Raw genomic sequence first — 17,810 nt, 5'->3', positions numbered from 1 at the left:
GGGCTGTCACATTGTAGAAGGATCATCTTTATTCTCATTTGCACAAGGAAAGACTAGAAGCAATGGGATGAAACTAAATGGGAGGAGACACAGATTAGATATTAGAAAAAACTTTTTGACAGTTAGGGTGATTAATGAGTGGAACAGGCTGCCACGAGAGGTGGTGAGTTCCCCTTCAATGGACGTCTTCAAACAGAGGCTGGACAGACATCTGTCTGAGATGATTTAGTGAATCCTGCTTTGAGCAGGGGGTTGGACCAGATGACCCAGGAGGTCCCTTCCAACTCTACCATTCTATGATTCTATGATTCTATGATAAAAGGTAGTCCGACAGATTAAAAATATTTGTGGGTATTATTGTTTGGGGCTTGGGGTTGGTTTATTTTCCCTCTTTTCTTTTTTTTTTCGCATTCCTCTAATAGGTTTTTTCTTTCCCCTGGTTTGGGGGAGAAGTTTTGGTTAATTGCCCTTTCTTGGGAGACTCAGCCCAGGGTAAAAAGGTACCAGACCTTTAGTACCAGTATTGTCCACTATAATAGTATTGCTTGTTTTTTTAGTAGAGGAAACAATGTCTGATGTAGTGTCATATATTGAGAGGTCCAGTAGTGGAGTGGAAATGGGATCTGAGAATTCGATTAGAGCAAGAGATTCAATTTCATTAGGTGGAATTAGACTTTTATTTAAATTTATTGCCTCTAGTTGTCTCCATTTTATTTTTACTTACACATGCTCTTTCCCTTTCTTCATTTATTCTATTTGTAGTCTAATGTTGTCTAGATGTTTTTTTGCATTAAGAACCAAAATGAAGGTAGAGGTTTTCCATTCAGAAGATGGAAGTAGTGTATTTGAATTTTGTATAGGAGGAGTGTTTGTCAAATTTGTTCTCCTGTTCACAGTACTTTTTGCAGATTCAACTGTTGCAATTGATAAAGGTTCAATTCTATTTGGTAGGACTTTCTCAATTATTTTGTTATTTGTTATCTTCGGTTCAATCTTATTATTTTCATTTTTTTCAACATTTTTTTATCTGTATCAATACATTCATTAGCCTTGTCCTTTAGTTGTATAGGAAGAGAAATTTTAGATTTTTGTTCGATCACTCAGGGAACACTTTGTGTTTCTTTCTTTTTTTATAATAGGATAATCATCCCTGTCTCGTTGCAGTTTTTTTCGATTTATTCATTATTGGCTCATGTTCCAATTGTAATATGGATGTGATAGTGTTAGAATTTTTTTTTTTATATTATGGATGAGATTCAAACCTTAATAGGTCCTTTTAAACAGCTTTTTATCTTAATCAGACATAAGTCTACATTTGTTAAGCCAAGAGAAATCCTCTATTCTGTTTGTGTTGACTTGTGAATGTATGTGTATTTCTGTGGCTGGTCAAGAAGGGCATACGATTATTTGTATAAAGCTGAATATTGACGTCTCTTGGTTTTTAAACAATGATGTTTGTTACTATGCTAATTGCATATTGTACTAACGTCATCTACATGTTGATTTACAAGAGCCCCCTGCTATACCAACTATATAAATTGATTAAATGCTCAAACAATGAGACATGAGCCCTGTGGAATAATACCCTCCCTAATCCTTGACCTGTGGATGTGTACGTGATAGGACAACTGTAACTATTTAAGGGACATATGCCTCTGTAGCAGTGAGAATTGAAAGAGAGAATCAAAAATCAGTCAGAGTCTTCAGGGCATCAGCTTGGTAGCATGGCTCAATCCAGAGAGACACAGATTTAGATTATACATGATTCTAGCCTAAGTATGTACGGCCCTGACTGGAAGGATACGGATCTGCTCCATTGGGGGAGACCAGGTTGGGACGATGAAGTCACCTGGCCCCATGGATATGTTGTTTGGGGTTGCCAGGTGGGACCCTCTGGTCGCCTGGAACTCATAGAAACTCTTGGCGAGGCAAGAGTGGGACCCTTGGGTCTTCTGGCCTTGTACCTCGATGTACTGTCAGCTTCCAAAGCTTGCTGCTACCTCCTCTCTATGGGTGCCCGCCAAAAGCGGGGGCCACTGGTTGAGGTAGTTGGCCCTGGAAGTCCCAAAATCACAGTTCTATCCCTGGTGGGTAAGCGGAAGGACAAGACTATGTAATGTTGTACCATCTTGGGTGTTTGATGGGACTGTTCTGTTTAATGTCCGTTTGGTGGTTCAATAAAATATTGCCACACTGCTTTACTCTCACACTGTGTTGTCTGAGTAGTATGCCAACGGAAGACCCAAGGTCTTCACAGTCTTTAGCTAAAGAAAGAACTATTTCAGTTGCAGTTTCACACAATTGTGTTCTCTTTTTATGTAAACATGTTAACATAATGTGCAGACAATTATTTAAATTAGAGTCCCATTCAAGTGTAAACGTATTGTCATTAGGAAATGTTTCTAGAACTGTCCCTGTCCATAATTGATCCTCCTGTTTGCCTAATAGTTTGTAACATGAGCTGTTCCCTTGATGTTAGTCGATTGTAAAAGTATTCCATGATGTAGCTATATAGATAATTCCCTCTGCAGCCAGGCTCTCCTTTGACAATTGCCAGACTGGGAGACGATTCCAAAGTACTGCTGCTGTATCCAAGAAAAAACACTAGGGGGAAAGTAGCGCAAATAGGGTCTTACCCAACAAACATTTAAGAGTATTTGTATCAGATTGTGCTAACCTGATCTGTATTCTTTTCTTTGGCGTTTTAAGTTTGATGTTCAGCTGCTGCGGATCCATGGGTTTGTCAAAACCGATTAATATCAGGATCTGGAGAAATTTGTGGATAATTCCCGTGCTGCTGGTTTATTGAAGACGTCAATTCAGAAAGGTTTATTAAATATAATAATTGAATATGGAACGTGCAGATCTCTCAGATGTTTTTGATGTCAATGAATTTGGCTCTTTGTTTCTGCACTTCTATAGAATAATCTGGAAATATCTAGATTTTGGACCCATTGATTGTTACATCTGGGTGATCCCTTGGCTGTTGCAGGATAATATCTCTGTCCCGGTAGTGTAAAACTTTAGCCAGCACAGTTCTTTGTGGAAGCCCAGGAGGAAGATGAGCACCCTATGAGCTCATTCTACAGCTTATAGGAGGGTTAAGGTTTTAAGCCTGATAATTAATTTCAGCCAGTTTTCAAAGAATTCAGTAGGAAAGGAGCCTTCTATTATTTCAGGCACACCAATAAGTGGTATATCATTGAGCCTTGACCTATTTTCAAGATCATCTGTTTCTGCCAGCAGTGCTGATATTTGCTATTCTGCAAGCCTGTTCTCATTGCTTGTATCGGCTATCTGGTCCTCAATGACGCTGACTCTGCCTTCCACTGCCCCTGCTCTATTTTCTGCAGTTTGTGTCGTATACCTGCTATCTCATCTTTAAGACCACCAAAATGTACATTGAAAGCAGATGGAGAGAATTTACAATGTACTACTGCAATGAAAAGGTCTTTTAAAGTAGGTTCCTCAGGTACCTGTATGTCCCACTGGTGCAGACTAAGCTGTGAGGCAGTGAGTATTGTGCCACATGCAATTTTGTGGTCTTTTCATCCCCTTCAACGCGGCTGCCTCTCCCATCTCCTGCACAACTAACTCCTCCACTTGGAGCCCGTGCACAGGTGTGGGGTAGCTGCTATAAGAAGGCCACTGGCACCTGCTGAGACCTGTGTTTCTGTGCAGGCAAATTGCTACAGCCTGGCCACCACTTCCTCGTCTCCCCTGCTCAATCTGTCTGCAGCATGACGACTGGTGTCATCTTGGAGCTGAGAGCCTGCTTCTCCCGTAGTCTTTATGTGGCTTTTCCTGGTCATTTTTTTCCCCTGGAGCAAAGTACCTCCACATTCAGAAAGTTAACTGGTAGATGGATGACGAATTTCAGGATGGTCGTCAGGTCCTTTATCGGATAAATAGCTAGATGCTCGGCAGGAGCTCTTACGTCTGCTTGTTCACATATGTTATCAGGGTTGTTGCACAAAAGTACTGCTGCTTTCTGTGTGAGTGGGATAGTCGTGCAAGAGAATATTGCTACAAAAAAAGGGACTGGCCTCTCCGACATTCACTTCAGCAAGGGAGTAAACTGTCCTGCATCCAGAAGTTGAGGACCCACCTAGGCAATGGTGGTAACAAAATCTTATCAAGTTGGGCCTAGTGAAGAACTTTGTAAAGGCTATGGATAAAAATGTAAAAGCATTCCTGCATCTGATTGATAATTTTCCAAGGTTAAGTGAAGCAAATATAAAAGAAGGAGTCTTTATTGGACTTCAGATTCGTAAGCTTCTTCAAGATGAGGAGTTTCTTCATTTGTTGCAGGGCAAGGAAAAGCTGTATGGTTTACATTTGCTTTTGTGGTAACTAACTTTTTGGGAAACTCGAGCAGATACAGTAACTATGAAGAATTGGTGTTATTTCTCCTCAAAACATATAAGGATCTTGGCTGTAACATGTCCTTAATGATTAATTTCTGACATTCTAGACTTTTCTTACACCAAACTGTGGAGTAGTGAGAGACGAGGATGGTGAGAGATGTAACCAAGGTATTGCAGATATGGAGACAAGATATCAAGGAAAATGAAATCCATCAATGCTTGCAGATTACTGTTGTATAATTTTAAGAGAGGACCCGATACAGGAGTACAAGAAACAAGCAAAAAACAGTTGTCACTGAATGAGGACTAATTTTGTAGTGCAATTTCTGTAACTGTTTAAAATTCGCAATAGGGTTTAGACAGGTTTTAGTTATTTGAATTGTTTCTACGTTTTCTCTAAATAAATATCAGAAAATTGGCATAACAAAATATTCTGCATCTGTATATTTACAAAAATAATAATGTTTCAAAGTACTGAAACTTTTATTATTAATTATATGTAGCAGTAAAAGGAAAACTCATTGTACAATTTGAATTCAGGAGGTCAAACTCATTAAGAAATGGCTCAGTTCATAGCGGAACCTGACAACTTTTAAAAATATGTAAAACAAATGTTACATGATCTGAAAGGTCCATGAGCTAGGTTCTTCAGCGGCTCAGTCAGGATGTGCAGCCTCTGTAAAGGTCCCGGTACTTTCCTCTCCTCCTCTGCACCAATCAGATAAGTGTGGGGCTTGAGGAGAGAGCAGTTCTCTCACTGATCAGGAAGGACACTGTCTCATTGTTCTCGGTCACAGGAAGCTACCTCCAGTGTATAGGACACACTCATTCTTTAGCAAGATTTTTTCTTGCTAAAAGTGTGTCTTTTCAAGTAAAACATTTTCCACATTAAGGATATAAAAAAGGCGTCTCCCCTCAGTGACTTCTCTGATGTCTATCAACATGTGCTTTCCGGTTAAAAAATTCACACATACTGAACAGGATTAAGGCTTATCCCCTGTGTGAGTTCTCTGATGTCTAACAAGAGCTAATTTGTTGTTAAAACATTTCCCACATTCTGAACATGAAAAAGGCTTCTCCCCTGTGTGAATTCTCTGATGGTTGATAAGACTTGATTTCCCTGCAAAACCTTTCCCACATTCTGAACATGAAAAAGGCTTCTCTCCTGTGTGAGTTCTCTGGTGCTTAACAAGATTTGATTTCACAGTAAAACATTTCTCACATTCTAAACATGAAAAAGGCTTCTCTCCTGTGTGAGTTCTCTGATGTGCAACAAGATCTGATTTCTGCTTAAAACATTTCCCACATTCTGAACAGGAAAAAGGCTTCTCCCCTGTGTGAGTTCTCTGATGTTTGATAAGACATGATTTCCCTGTAAAAACTTTCCCACATTCTGAACATGAAAAAGGCTTCTCCCCTGTGTGAGTTCTCTGATGTATAACAAGATGCGCTTTCCGGAAAAAACATTTCCCACATTCTGAACATGAAAAAGGCTTCTCCCCTGTGTGAGTTCTTTGGTGACTAAGAAGACTTGCTTTCTTGTTAAAACATTTCATACACTTGAAACAAGAAAATCTATTCTTTGCTGTGTGAATTTTTTGATGTTTAAGAAAAAACTTTTTGAGGGGAAAACTATTTCCATATTCTGACTGTGCAATTGGCTTCTTCGCTTTAGGAGCAGTTGGTTTTTTAATGCTTATTTTGTGACTTTGATTTTCCTTAGTAGTTGGTAATGCATCTGAAGATAGGACCTGTTTCAAAGAATCAGATGACACATCTTTGCTGTGAAGGGATGATGGTATATTTGGAGTAATGGCATTCACTTCAATTGTATCCTGTGAGATCTCAAGCTCATCTGATTTGAAAATTGAAGATGTCAGCTGTCCCTCTGATCTCCTAGTACAGTCATCTAAGTAAAAAAAAAAATATTTGAATAAAATATTCTTGAAATTTATATTTTTTAACATTTCTACTTAAACTGTTGGTACAAATGGCAAGTTATGTAAAAATATTGAATCATTCACCAAGACAATGACAGTTCACAGCCTAATAGAAAACCTCATAGCATGAACCAGTAGAGCTTGGTGTTCAACTGTTTGTTCATTCTGCTTCCCAAATATGAAATATGCGAAAATGATACCAATAAAATTTTTTACTCATCTCACAAAAAAACAAGCCCCACTCAGGTCCATCGTCTGTCAATGGAAAAACAGAGGTTTCCACATCATTAGTGGCTCAAAAACTCTTGAAAAGCAACATGGCTTCCATAAACCAATCCAGCAAAATCCGCTCTTCCAAAGTCAAATATGCTCCCTACTTAACTCAAATGCAAAGCACCACACCCTACTAAAGCTCATGCATAATGCTGGAAGCTGCCTGATACAGCCTTGTTCTCCGCTGGTTAAGTCCTCTGTGTTCAGCTCCCGTGTTGTGTATTTTCTTCTTAGTTTCTTCTTGTGATCCCAGCCCGTTTACTGACTACTATTGTGTTTTCTGATTTTGTATTTTCTCTGCCCTCCTGGTTCTGATCCTGCAACCTGACTATTCTTCTTGTCATCTCACACCACAGGACAGCAGGCAACACCAAGTCCAAGCCTAGGGGTCTTTGTGCAAGTACAGATCCATGTAGAGGGGTTAAAGGGTGATGGGCAAAACTTTGACTATAGACAATAACACATCTAATGAAAAGATCAAAAAAAAAAAAAAAAGTAACTAGTGGTGAAACCTCTCTGGGATAATTAGAGTATGCTACCTGGTAGCTCCTGGCAATTTAAAATATAGAAAGGGCCAATATTTTCTGTCAGATGAGTATCAAGAAGAAATATACATTTAATGAGAACTTTTTATAATAGTGCAGAGCTGAGGTGTCTTACATTTAGAACTCGGGCATTTGAAAGAGGCAATGGAGACCTTTTTTGAAAGACTACCAGGGAGTTACAGACTCACATAAGTGAGGCAGGCCAATCCCACCACAATCAAACTATCATACAGAATGAACCTGTAAAAAAAAAAAAAAAAGACCGAATAAAAAAACAAGTAACATCCCCAACAAGAATGTATGTTTGGGGGTGGGGGGGGGGGAGAACTCCAACACTAAACTAGAGTTGCACTTATTTATGCTAGACCGTTGGAGCTACTATAAGTCCTGACCAGAAGAGTAGAGAAAGTATTAGTGCTCCCCATTTCAGGATAAATTGCATCTAAATTCTTTAGGATCGATAATATAATTCATGACGTGGAGTGAATCCATGAAACCAGGGCTCGAGTCATGCCAACATATCTCCTGCAGACATGAATACATTTTTTTACAGCCATCAGCCACTCACAGCTTAGAGATATATCATGGCACAGGTGTAATGTTTTTTGTATACTTTATCTATTTGAAGTTATTTAGTTTAAAAAGAAATTGAAAAGTCAGGGTAAAGGGAAACTCTGTTGTTATTATACAAAAATTCACACATGGCTTTAACTGCATGTTTAATGTTGCCGATCATAAAAGTGAAGTTTGGCCAGAAAGACTGGACCAGGTCTTGTAGGGACCATATGAGCACATTCAGCAGCACAGAAGGGAGAGAAGGTAGATTCATCCAATAAGATATCAGGGTTCTATGAAGCCAAGAGCATCATTACCCTCCGCTTTTTCTCACAGGCCCATCAGAATATTTTTCTTCAAGTGATTTTCTAACTTGTCAACACTTTCTACATATGCTGTCATTTGGATTGGTAGTTTACAGATCTGGGAAGGTAAGAGTCAGGATCTTCTAATTTCAGTTGGTAGGTGGATCTTCCAAGTTGTAAGTTCTATAGAAAAGGAGTTTCAATGTCCAAAGTCATTTGAACAGTTTTTGGTGGAGGACAATGTTTTGTTTTAGATGCAAAATGATGATCACACGATCGTGATACAGCTGGACTACATGACCGGTAAATCAGCCACAGCCTGTGACTGAGAAGAATCTGTGACTTTTCTGCATTTAGTGGTTACTACTCACCTGGGTAGTCATATGTAGGAATCTCCTCTTTACACCGCTCATCACCCCTCACATATGTCTCTGTAGTATTAATATGGGTCAGATCTTCACCCTGAAAGAAATATTGTACAAGTCGCAGACAGATGGAGAAGTCACATCTATGATCAGTAGTGATGAGCGAGTACCGTAATATTCGTAATCGCTATACTAGTAACGAGTACTTTGTAATAATCGCGTATTCGTTCCGAATATCGAGTACAATGTAAGTCAATGGGAAATGCGAGTAATTTTCTGCTGGACCCTACAAAGGGTTCTGGGGGCCTAAGGAAAAGGCTGAAATGGATGGGAAAGTGATGAAACAGAATGGGAAGAGCCTGGAGAATGTGCCTGCATGCATTTCTGATTCACATATGGTTTCTGGGAATAAGTTTGCTGCAGTATTACACCACTTTTACAGACACACAAGAACAACTACCAAACCTAACCTAAATTGCATTTAACAGGCCAAAAAGATTAAGAAACTGTTTTTCCTGCACAATCACTGGTATATAAGGCTAAATAAACCAGAGAAACCTAAAAAATATCCTTTTAGCCTTTGTTCACACATACTGTTGTGGCTTTTTTTCGCCTTTTACAATTGGGAGGGCCCTGACTGATAAATTTTGTAGGTCCCTCCGTCATACATCATTTTTAGTTCGCTATTCCCCAGCACTTTAGAAGCACAGCTAGAAACCAAAAGTAGGTATGTAGATCCTTGACCTGAGAGGCCTCAGGTGCCTCTGGGACAGCTGTTACTTAGACATTTGGGCGGTCCCTCCATCATTGACACTCAGATAGTGGAATACATATTCAATAGCAGTTTACAATGTGCCCATTGTAGCGTTGGGCTTGACCCTTCTCCTCCTCCTCAACCACCATGTGATACTGTGGCCCTAAATTCAAATGTTCAGAGGCCCTGCAGTAGGCAGGAAAGCTGAGTTTTGTGAGAGCCCTTGTGTAGCCCTGTAACATACATTTTGAAGTGCACTCCTCTAGAGATTTTGGAGGTCCCTCTTGTGTACATGAGAGTGCCCTAACTTATTCATATTGTAGGGCCCTCACTCTATTATTTAACTCATTTAAGGACAGAGACTACAGAGAAAAAGGCCAAGAGACATGGAGTACTAGAAGGTAGCAGTGAGTGCGGCCTGCGGTCCTCAGGTTTGGCTGAACTCTTTGAACCGGAAAAATAAAGCTTCACTAGTCAAGTCAACTGGATGACGAGCTCAAATATATCACTTGTGCAAGTCAATGGACAAAGGATATATGGTGCCCCCCACCAGGATGGGTTGGAGAAGCTTCTCCAAATGGCTCAGAGATTTTGATTGTCAATATTCCCCAGATTATATAGGAAGAGAAGACTTCTTGATACTGTACTACTTGGTCCACTGCAGAATATGCATCGTATTTCCAAAAATTACTCCTGGGGGCTGTGTCATAGGCACAGGGAGATTCCTTTACAAGGGCCTCCCTTGTCAAACATTATCTACGATGGAGTACTATAGTAGTTGTGGCCTCCAATAACAAATATTAGTTTGGTAGGACCACTGTACATTTCAGATTTGTCCACTGCACAATGTGCATAGGGTTTGCGTCATTGTTGATGCAGGAAGCCACCATCCCAAGGGCCTCCAATCACAAATAGTAGTTAGGCTAGAGTAGGAATACTGTCCTTGTTTGTCCACGGCACAATCTGCATAGGGTTTGTAAAAATTAGCCCTATGGGCTGAGTCATGGTTGACGCAGGGAGCCACCATCCCAAGCGCCTCCAATCACAAATAGTAGTTAGGCTGGAGTAGGAATACTGTCCTTGTTTGTCCACTGCACAATCTGCATAGGGTTTGAAAAAATTAGCCCTATGGGCTGAGTCATGGTTGATGAAGGAAGGAAACGGTTTCTTATGGGAAGGGGGTGACGTTAACAGCAGTAGCATTAATCTGCATTTTTGGTGAATTTAGTTTGGCTTGCTGTCATCTGGAGGGATTAAAAACTGTGGAGATATCCAGTTCTTGTTTAATTTAATCAGAGTAAGTCTCTCTGCATTTTCCGTGGAGAGGCGTGTGCACCTATCAGTGATGATTGCCCCAGCGGAACTGAAAACACGCTCAGACACCACACTAGCAGCCGGACAGGCCAGCACCTCCAAGGCATATAAGGAGAGGTTGGGCCAAGTGTTCAGTTTAGACACCCAATAATTAAAGGGAACTGAAACATCAGAAAGGACGCACATATGATCACTTAAGTAGTCGTTGACCATGTTCTGCAACTTAGCCCTCCTTGGCATTGTTACAGGCACAGATAGCCCTTGCTGTTGTGCTGGTTTATTGAAAATTGCCCAATTTGTGCACATTTTCCTCCCACCTCCGTTGGAGCTGGTGTTCGTGTACCTCCCCATCAACCCTTAGTGTTCAAATGAGCTGGTACCTCTGCCACCAGCATTGTCTGAGGGTGATGTTTTCAGCAACTGATCTACAATGGCCCTCTTGAACGATTCCATTGTAAAACTCTTTGGTGATTCCAAAAGGAGAGAAGGAAATTTCTCCTTGTACCATCGATCGAGAAAGCTGGCCAAACAGTATAGGTTGTTGGATAAAATGTGTATCACGCGAGGGTCTTGCCTCAGACACACATGAACTGCGCCATGTGAGCCAAGCTGCAAAAAGGCAAATGTTCTGTGTCCCCAACAGTAGAAAAAGTACCCATCTTCTCCTCACACTAATTCGCCTCCTCCTCCTCCTCTCCAGCCCATCCAGCCTGGACAGACATGACAGCCTGGACAGACATGAAGCTTGGGTTGGGTGTCCCCTCTGTAGCATTACGAGTCCCCTCGGTAGCACAGAAAAACAAGTCTTCTCCCTCCTCATCTTCCTCTTCATCACCCATTGTTGCCTCAGAATATTGACTGGGCTGGGTAGTAACACCCATTGGGAAATCTGGCTCCATACCAACATGCTGGGCACTCAAAGCTTCCTCTTTGAGATTATGCAGTGATTGTTTCAAGAGACACAGCAGCGGGATGGTTATGCTGATAATAGCCTGATCACAACTCACGAGGTGCAGTACTCCAAGTTGAAGAGGAAGTGAGACTGGCGATCGATGGGCTTAGACTCAAAAAGTCTCCAGGTCTGGATGGCTTAACATCCGAGTTCTTTAGGACCTTTAGGGACTCTTTAGTCCCCCTCTTGACTCAGGTGTTTAATGAGTGTCTCTCGGGCACTCTGCCGAGATCATTAAGGAGGTCAGCTTTGATCATTTTGTCGAAGGTTAAGGATCCGTCACGCATTGAGAATTGGCATCCCATAGCACTTCTCGATGTGGACAGGAAGATTTTGGCTAAGATACTTTTCAACCGGCTTTTTGAAGTTTGCACCCCGGCTCCTTTCAGAGGCTCAGCACTGTTGTGTTCCTGGCCGTAGCACTTTTAGTGCTGTTCTTGTTGTCCGAGAGGCCGTGGAGCAAGGCCTTTGGAAGGAGTTCTTGCTGACCCTGAATCAGGCAAAAGCCTTTGATCGGGTTAACCATGAGTACCCCTGGTCCACTCTTTTGAGGTATGGTCTGCCTGGAGGGTTTGTGGACTGGCTTAAGACCTTGTACGCAGGGGCTGAGACTTTCCCTCTGGTAAATGGTTGGATTGGACAACCTTTCAGGGTAGGATCTGGTGTCCGTCAGGGCTGTCCTCTTAGCGCTTTGCGCCTTTGCAATTGATCCCTTCCTCAGAAGGATCGATTGTGGATCGTTGGCAGGGGTGCGGATGGGCAGGGTGGCGCCGGAGGCTATCCTGAGAGTAGTGGCCTACACGGACGATGTCACCGTCTTTGTTTCTTCGCAAGAGGAGGCAATGGTGGTGATGTCAGAAGTGGAGCACTACTCGGAGGCATCCAAGTCCAAGGTCAACCAGGATAAGTGTGAAACTCTCAAGCTGGGAGGTGGAGATCCTGGGTTTGATCTTCCGGACACCCTCCCCGAACCCAAAGAACACACCAAAGTCCTGGGCACCGTTTTCGGCCAGGGTGCTTACCCTATGAGAAACTGGGAAGGCAGAATCAAAGGTGTCGCCCAAAGAGTGGACCAATGGAAGGGTTGGTCTTTGACCCTGAGGAAAAGGGTTGGCCTGTGCAAAGCTTTCCTGCTCCCCTTGTTAATCTACCTGGGCAGTGTCTGTGTCTTGCCAGAGTGTCTCTGGACACGGGTCTACAGTCTGTTCTTCCAGATGTTATGGGGGAATAGACTGAACCTAGTCAAGTGGGAGGTCACTTACCGCACGATGAGACTAGGGTGGTTGTATATGGTGAACCCTGTGGTGTTCCTAGTAAACAACTTCTTGAAAGTTAACGTGGCAAACCTCTGGAAGGAGAGGGCTCCTCTGTGGTTATTATCCTGCAAAGGATGGTTTCAGCCTTTCTTGCAGGAATAGGAGAAGATTGAAGGATCTTCGCACACCGCATGGGCATCTCCCGACTTATGCTACCCCGGTTCTGAAAATGATCCACCGGTGGGGTCTGGGAATGTGAGGTCCCTCCCGAGGAAAATCCTCGATAGAAGGGTCTTGCTTTCTCATTTTCAGAGTCCATTGGTCCTCAAGGACTGCCCAAGTCGGGATCTGGAGGTTGGGTTGAGTTTGTTAAATTCTAGCAGGATCCCCAGGAAGTACTGGGACTTAACTTGGCGCTGCTTCCAAGGTAAGCTGTAAGGGGCAATTTGAAGTACAGGAGGTCTGAGGACAGGAATTGCCCCGAGAGGCTTGTGCTAACATGCTGGAAAGCATGGGAGCATTTCCTGCTTCATTGTCCCTTTTAATACAGAGGTGTAAAACAGGGTGGGAGCTTCCATTGGTTGGCCGCGGCTTGCTACTCTGTCCTATGCCGAGTGGGCCTATGGAGCGTTCAGAGACCTTGGGAGATGGGACCGAACCACTTTATTCATAGTAAGTGTAGTGGTCAAGTATTTCACATGGAATGCACGAGTTTTAATTTTGACGCAGAGTAAAATCCTCCGTGTAGATGAAGTTTGTAAGAACATCCTAGGTGACTTGGTGAAGGTACCTGGCACTCCAAGATACGGTGAAAAGATTTTTTAGGAATTTATTTACATGATTCTTCAAAATTAATTTGACATATCGACCTCATACGGCCTTCATCAGAACTGTAAATTAATCAGCAAAATATAATGTGAATATATAACACATTCTCAAAATATACAACATAATAATCAATTTATATAAGAATCCAAGTTTGTATAGTAAGTGCATATTGCCTATACAAAAAAAATATATAATAGATGAGAGCAATTCATGATATGGAGGAAAATGGCTAAATACATTTAGTGTGATTTACAGACATATAACTATACATTGGAGGCATCAACAAGAAATTGGAATACATGTCATCGTTACCAGGATGCTGCCCAGTGGATATATAGGTATGTAGGTTGCCTTTGCCCTGGCCTCTGCTCAACTTGGTATGGCAGACTACAATGTTTTTCTCTGAAGGACTTTCAGAAAAAAAATTCCACACAGCAGCTGAATGCCCCCTTGCCCTGACTTGGCGCACAGCGGGAGTGCTCTTGGGAACAGTTGACCCAGCTCTCACTCTGGGAAAACCACGACCCCTTGGTGCCTGTGTTGGTGCTACATATCCATCTTCCTCTGTGTTGCTGTCATGGCTATGCATGCCAACGGTCCAGGTTGGATCAGTAGACTCATCATCGACCACCTCATCTTCCATCTCATCCTCCTTCCTAGTTAACATTGTAGGCTGACCTGATAGCAACTGTGTCTCATCATCATCAGCCTCCACCTATGGAGACAAAAAATGATGTTCCGCCAAGTGGCTTTCTTCTGGCCATAGGTCCTCAAATACTTGAGCATCAACGCACGCCACCTCCTCTTGTCCCTCTTCAATGCTGCACGGTGATAGGCCAGAGCCAACCAAAGGATACGTACCAAACAGATCCTCGGAGTGGCCAAGCTTGGTGTCATATGTCTTCTGTGACCGATAGTGGCGGGAGGAAGGAGAACCAGCTTCAGGATTGGATGAGCCAGCCTTCTGTGTATCCACAGTAGACTGTGTGGTCGTGGAAGATTTGTTGCTGCTTGACAAATGCATAGAGGCCTTGTCTGCTATCCAAGACAGAATCTGCTCTCGCTCTTGTGGCTTCCACACACGTTTACGTTCCAGACCGGAATTTTTTTCCAGGAACATAGTGGATGCATCAAGCTTCTTCTGACCTGACACAGACTGAGTGCCTTCTCGCGCACCACTGAAAACACCACGTCCACATCCCTTAATAGCAGACTTTTTTGGCATTTTGGGTTTTGTTGACAGATTTTCAGATGTTGATGGCACAAACCAAGCTGTCACAGCCAAAATAGTGGTTAAAATGGCCTGGTGCATGCTTTGTAGCAGGCAGTAGGAAATGTTTGGACTACTGCTTTGTGTAGGGCGCCAAACACCTTTTTAAGTGGACTAATGTGGACAGCAGAAGCCAGGCTCTGACCCCTAAAACAGCAGGGAAAATAGACCGGTGCTAAAAAAAAAAAAAGGCAGCACAAAATGCTACTTCTGTGTGTGCTGGAAAAATATTGCTTTGTGTAGCAACGGCGTCTCTGCCCTTTGCCAGGCAGAGATGCCGTCCCTCTCACCTCCTCGCTCCCCGAGCGGCGTCCTCCAGCGCTCCTCTTCCTGCTGCCGTCCTAAGGAGTCCCCGGCCAATAGCCCGAGGACCTCCCATATATAAGGCACCTACTCCAAAATGGAGGTGCCCGAGCAACAGTCGATGCACAGTATACACTGTGTTCCAAATTATTATGCAAATAATATTTTCTCAGATTTTCCCAAATTACCTATATGAATTGCAGTCATTGTAATTTTCCAGTCAAATAACTATTAGAGTACAATTGAAAGGTTTTTGTACAAACTGCCTATGATAACAGTATATTTTTAAAAAAATAAAACACGCAAACTGCACTCAAAATGCATGTTCCAAATTATTATGCACAGCAGAGTTTTCAACCTTTTCATTTTAATAAAGAACAAAAAAATGGTCATGTTTGCAATTATAAGCATTAGCAGGTTATTACAAACTGAAATCAAACAGTTTTCACCTCAAAACTTTATTCTAGGTGATGTCACATTTGCACATAGGACCCCTTGTCCGAAAGGAGCTTCTGAACTCTCTCGTCCATTGAATTTGTCAGGTTTTGGATGGTTTCTGCTTTAATTGTTTTGCATGAGGACAGAATACCCTCCCAGAGCTGTTGCTTAGATGTAAACTGCCTCCCGCCATCATAGACACTCCTTTTGATGATGCTCCAGAGGTTCTCAATGGGGTTAAGGTCAGGGGAGCATGGGGGCCACACCATAAGTTTGTCCCCTTTTATGCCCATAGCAGCCAGAGATGCAGATGTGTTATGTGCAGCATGAGACGGTGCATTATCATACATGAAAATGATCTTGCTGCGGAATGCACGGTTCTTCTTCTTGAACCATGGCAGGAAGTGCTGTTTGAGAAACTCCACATACATTATGGAGTTCATCTTTACCCCTTCAGGGATCCTAAAGGGGCCGACAATCTCTCTCCCTATGATTCCAGCCCAAAACATTACTCCACCTCCTCCTTGTTGGCGCCGTAGCCGTGTTTGCATGGGGTGTCCATCAACCAGCCATCCTGCACTCCATCCATCTGGACCATCAAGCGCTGCACGGCACTCATCGGTGAACAAAACAGTTCGATGGTCCAGATGGATGGAGTGGGCATAAAAGGGGACAAACTTATGGTGTGGCCCCCATGCTCCCCTGACCTTAACCCCATTGAGAACCTCTGGAGCATCATCAAAAGGAGTGTCTATGATGGCGGGAGGCAGTTCACATCTAAGCAAAAGCTCTGGGAGGGTATTCTGTCCTCATGCAAAACAATTGAAGCAGAAACCATCCAAAACCTGACAAATTCAATGGACGAGAGAGTTCAGAAGCTCCTTTCGAACAAGCGGTCCTATGTGCAAATGTAACATCACTTAGAATAAAGTTTTGAGGTGAAAACTGTTTGATTTCAGTTAGTAATAACCTGCTAATGCTTATAATTGCAAAAATGACCATTTTTTTGTTCTTTATTCAAATGAAAAGGTTGAAAACTCTGCTGTGCATAATAATTTGGAACATGCATTTTGAGTGCAGTTTGAGTATTTTATTTTTTTAAAAATATACTGTTATCATAGGCAGTTTGTACAAAAACCTTTCAACTGTACTCTAATAGTTATTTGACTGGAAAATTACAATGACTGCAATTCATATAGGTAATTTGGGAAAATCTGAGAAAATATTATTTGCATAATAATTTGGAACACAGTGTACTTACCTCTGCTTCAGCCCTCAGGTCCCGTTGCCAGTCTGACTACTGTTCCAGTCTGCCAGCCTGACTACTCTCCAGTCCGACAGTCTGTATTCTGTTCAACCCGCCAGTCTGTCTATGGGCAAGTCCGCCTGCTTACCAGGAAGCACCTGCCAGTTACCTGCCTGCTACCTGCCGTGCCTGCTAGCCCGCTCACCTGGGAGCACTCGCCTGTTACCTGCTAGCCTACCTGGAGGCTTGGCCGTCACTTGTCGTGACCACCTGATAGCCTACCTGGAGGCTCCTGCTGTCACTTGCCGTGACCACCTGTCTGCTAACCTAGAGACTTCAGCCTGCTTGGCCGTCACTTGCCGTGACCACCTGATAGCCTGCCTGGAGGCTCCTGCTGTCATTTGCCGTGACTGCCTGTCTGCTAACCTAGAGACTTCTGCCTGCTTGCTGTGCGCATCTGCTGTACCGGTCAGTCCCAGCCATCTGACCCGTGGGAGTCACCTGCTCTCTTACAAGGTCGTCCCCAGAGTAGCACCTGGTCCCTCTGCTCGGTCCCTCCCTGGTCACGGAGTCGTTAGCCGCTGTACGACCAGGGTCGGTTCGAGTTGATACTTAGCCACGCCCCTCTGGGTCCCTCCTTGCACCGCAGCACAGAGGTTGCACCACCCGGACCCGTAACACTTTGCCTCTGACAAGAGCTGTTTTAATATGGACACTGGAAGAACACTACCTAATACACAATCTCTCCCTCCTTGTACTCTGACTTTGTTGTGTGCCTTCAGCTCTGAAAAGAGCTATTTTTTGGTGGTATTATGGAGCTAGTGAGCGGCTCCTTTCAACACATAACTAGTATACACTGCAGGTAGCCCTTAAAAGGGCATTTGTTTTATCAAGAGACCTAAACACTCTCCCTAGCAGCTCAGCAATCTCTCCCTATGCTTATAGAATGCAGGCTTCAGACGCAATGTGCACAAAATGGCGGCGGCAAGGCTTTAATAGATCCTATGACGCTGGGCGGCCAGCTAAACACAGTAATGCCACAACCAAGATGTCTGCGGCATTACTGTGATTGGTTATGAAGCCCAGCATGTTTAGTGGC

General features: G+C 43.0%; 1 protein-coding gene across 1 annotated transcript in view; it reads right to left on the bottom strand.

The window, feature by feature from the left end:
* Nucleotides 1-4,622: 4,622 nt before the first annotated feature.
* Nucleotides 4,623-17,810, bottom strand: part of LOC141198721 (gastrula zinc finger protein XlCGF66.1-like) — a 31,316-nt gene continuing 18,128 nt past the window's right edge. The window contains exons 7-8 of the mRNA XM_073663138.1: nucleotides 8,357-8,447; nucleotides 4,623-6,276 (exon numbers count right to left, since the gene is read on the bottom strand). Of these exons, the coding sequence (XP_073519239.1) occupies nucleotides 5,351-6,276; nucleotides 8,357-8,447 (1,017 nt within the window). The 3' untranslated portion in view covers nucleotides 4,623-5,350. The remainder of the gene's footprint in view (nucleotides 6,277-8,356; nucleotides 8,448-17,810) is intronic.

Source organism: Phyllobates terribilis, unplaced genomic scaffold, assembly GCF_046119375.1.
Source record: "Phyllobates terribilis strain yellow unplaced genomic scaffold, ASM4611937v1 Scaffold_99__1_contigs__length_5935540, whole genome shotgun sequence".
Taxonomy (NCBI): Eukaryota; Metazoa; Chordata; class Amphibia; order Anura; family Dendrobatidae; genus Phyllobates; species Phyllobates terribilis.
This window is presented reverse-complemented; position numbering and strand designations above follow the sequence as displayed.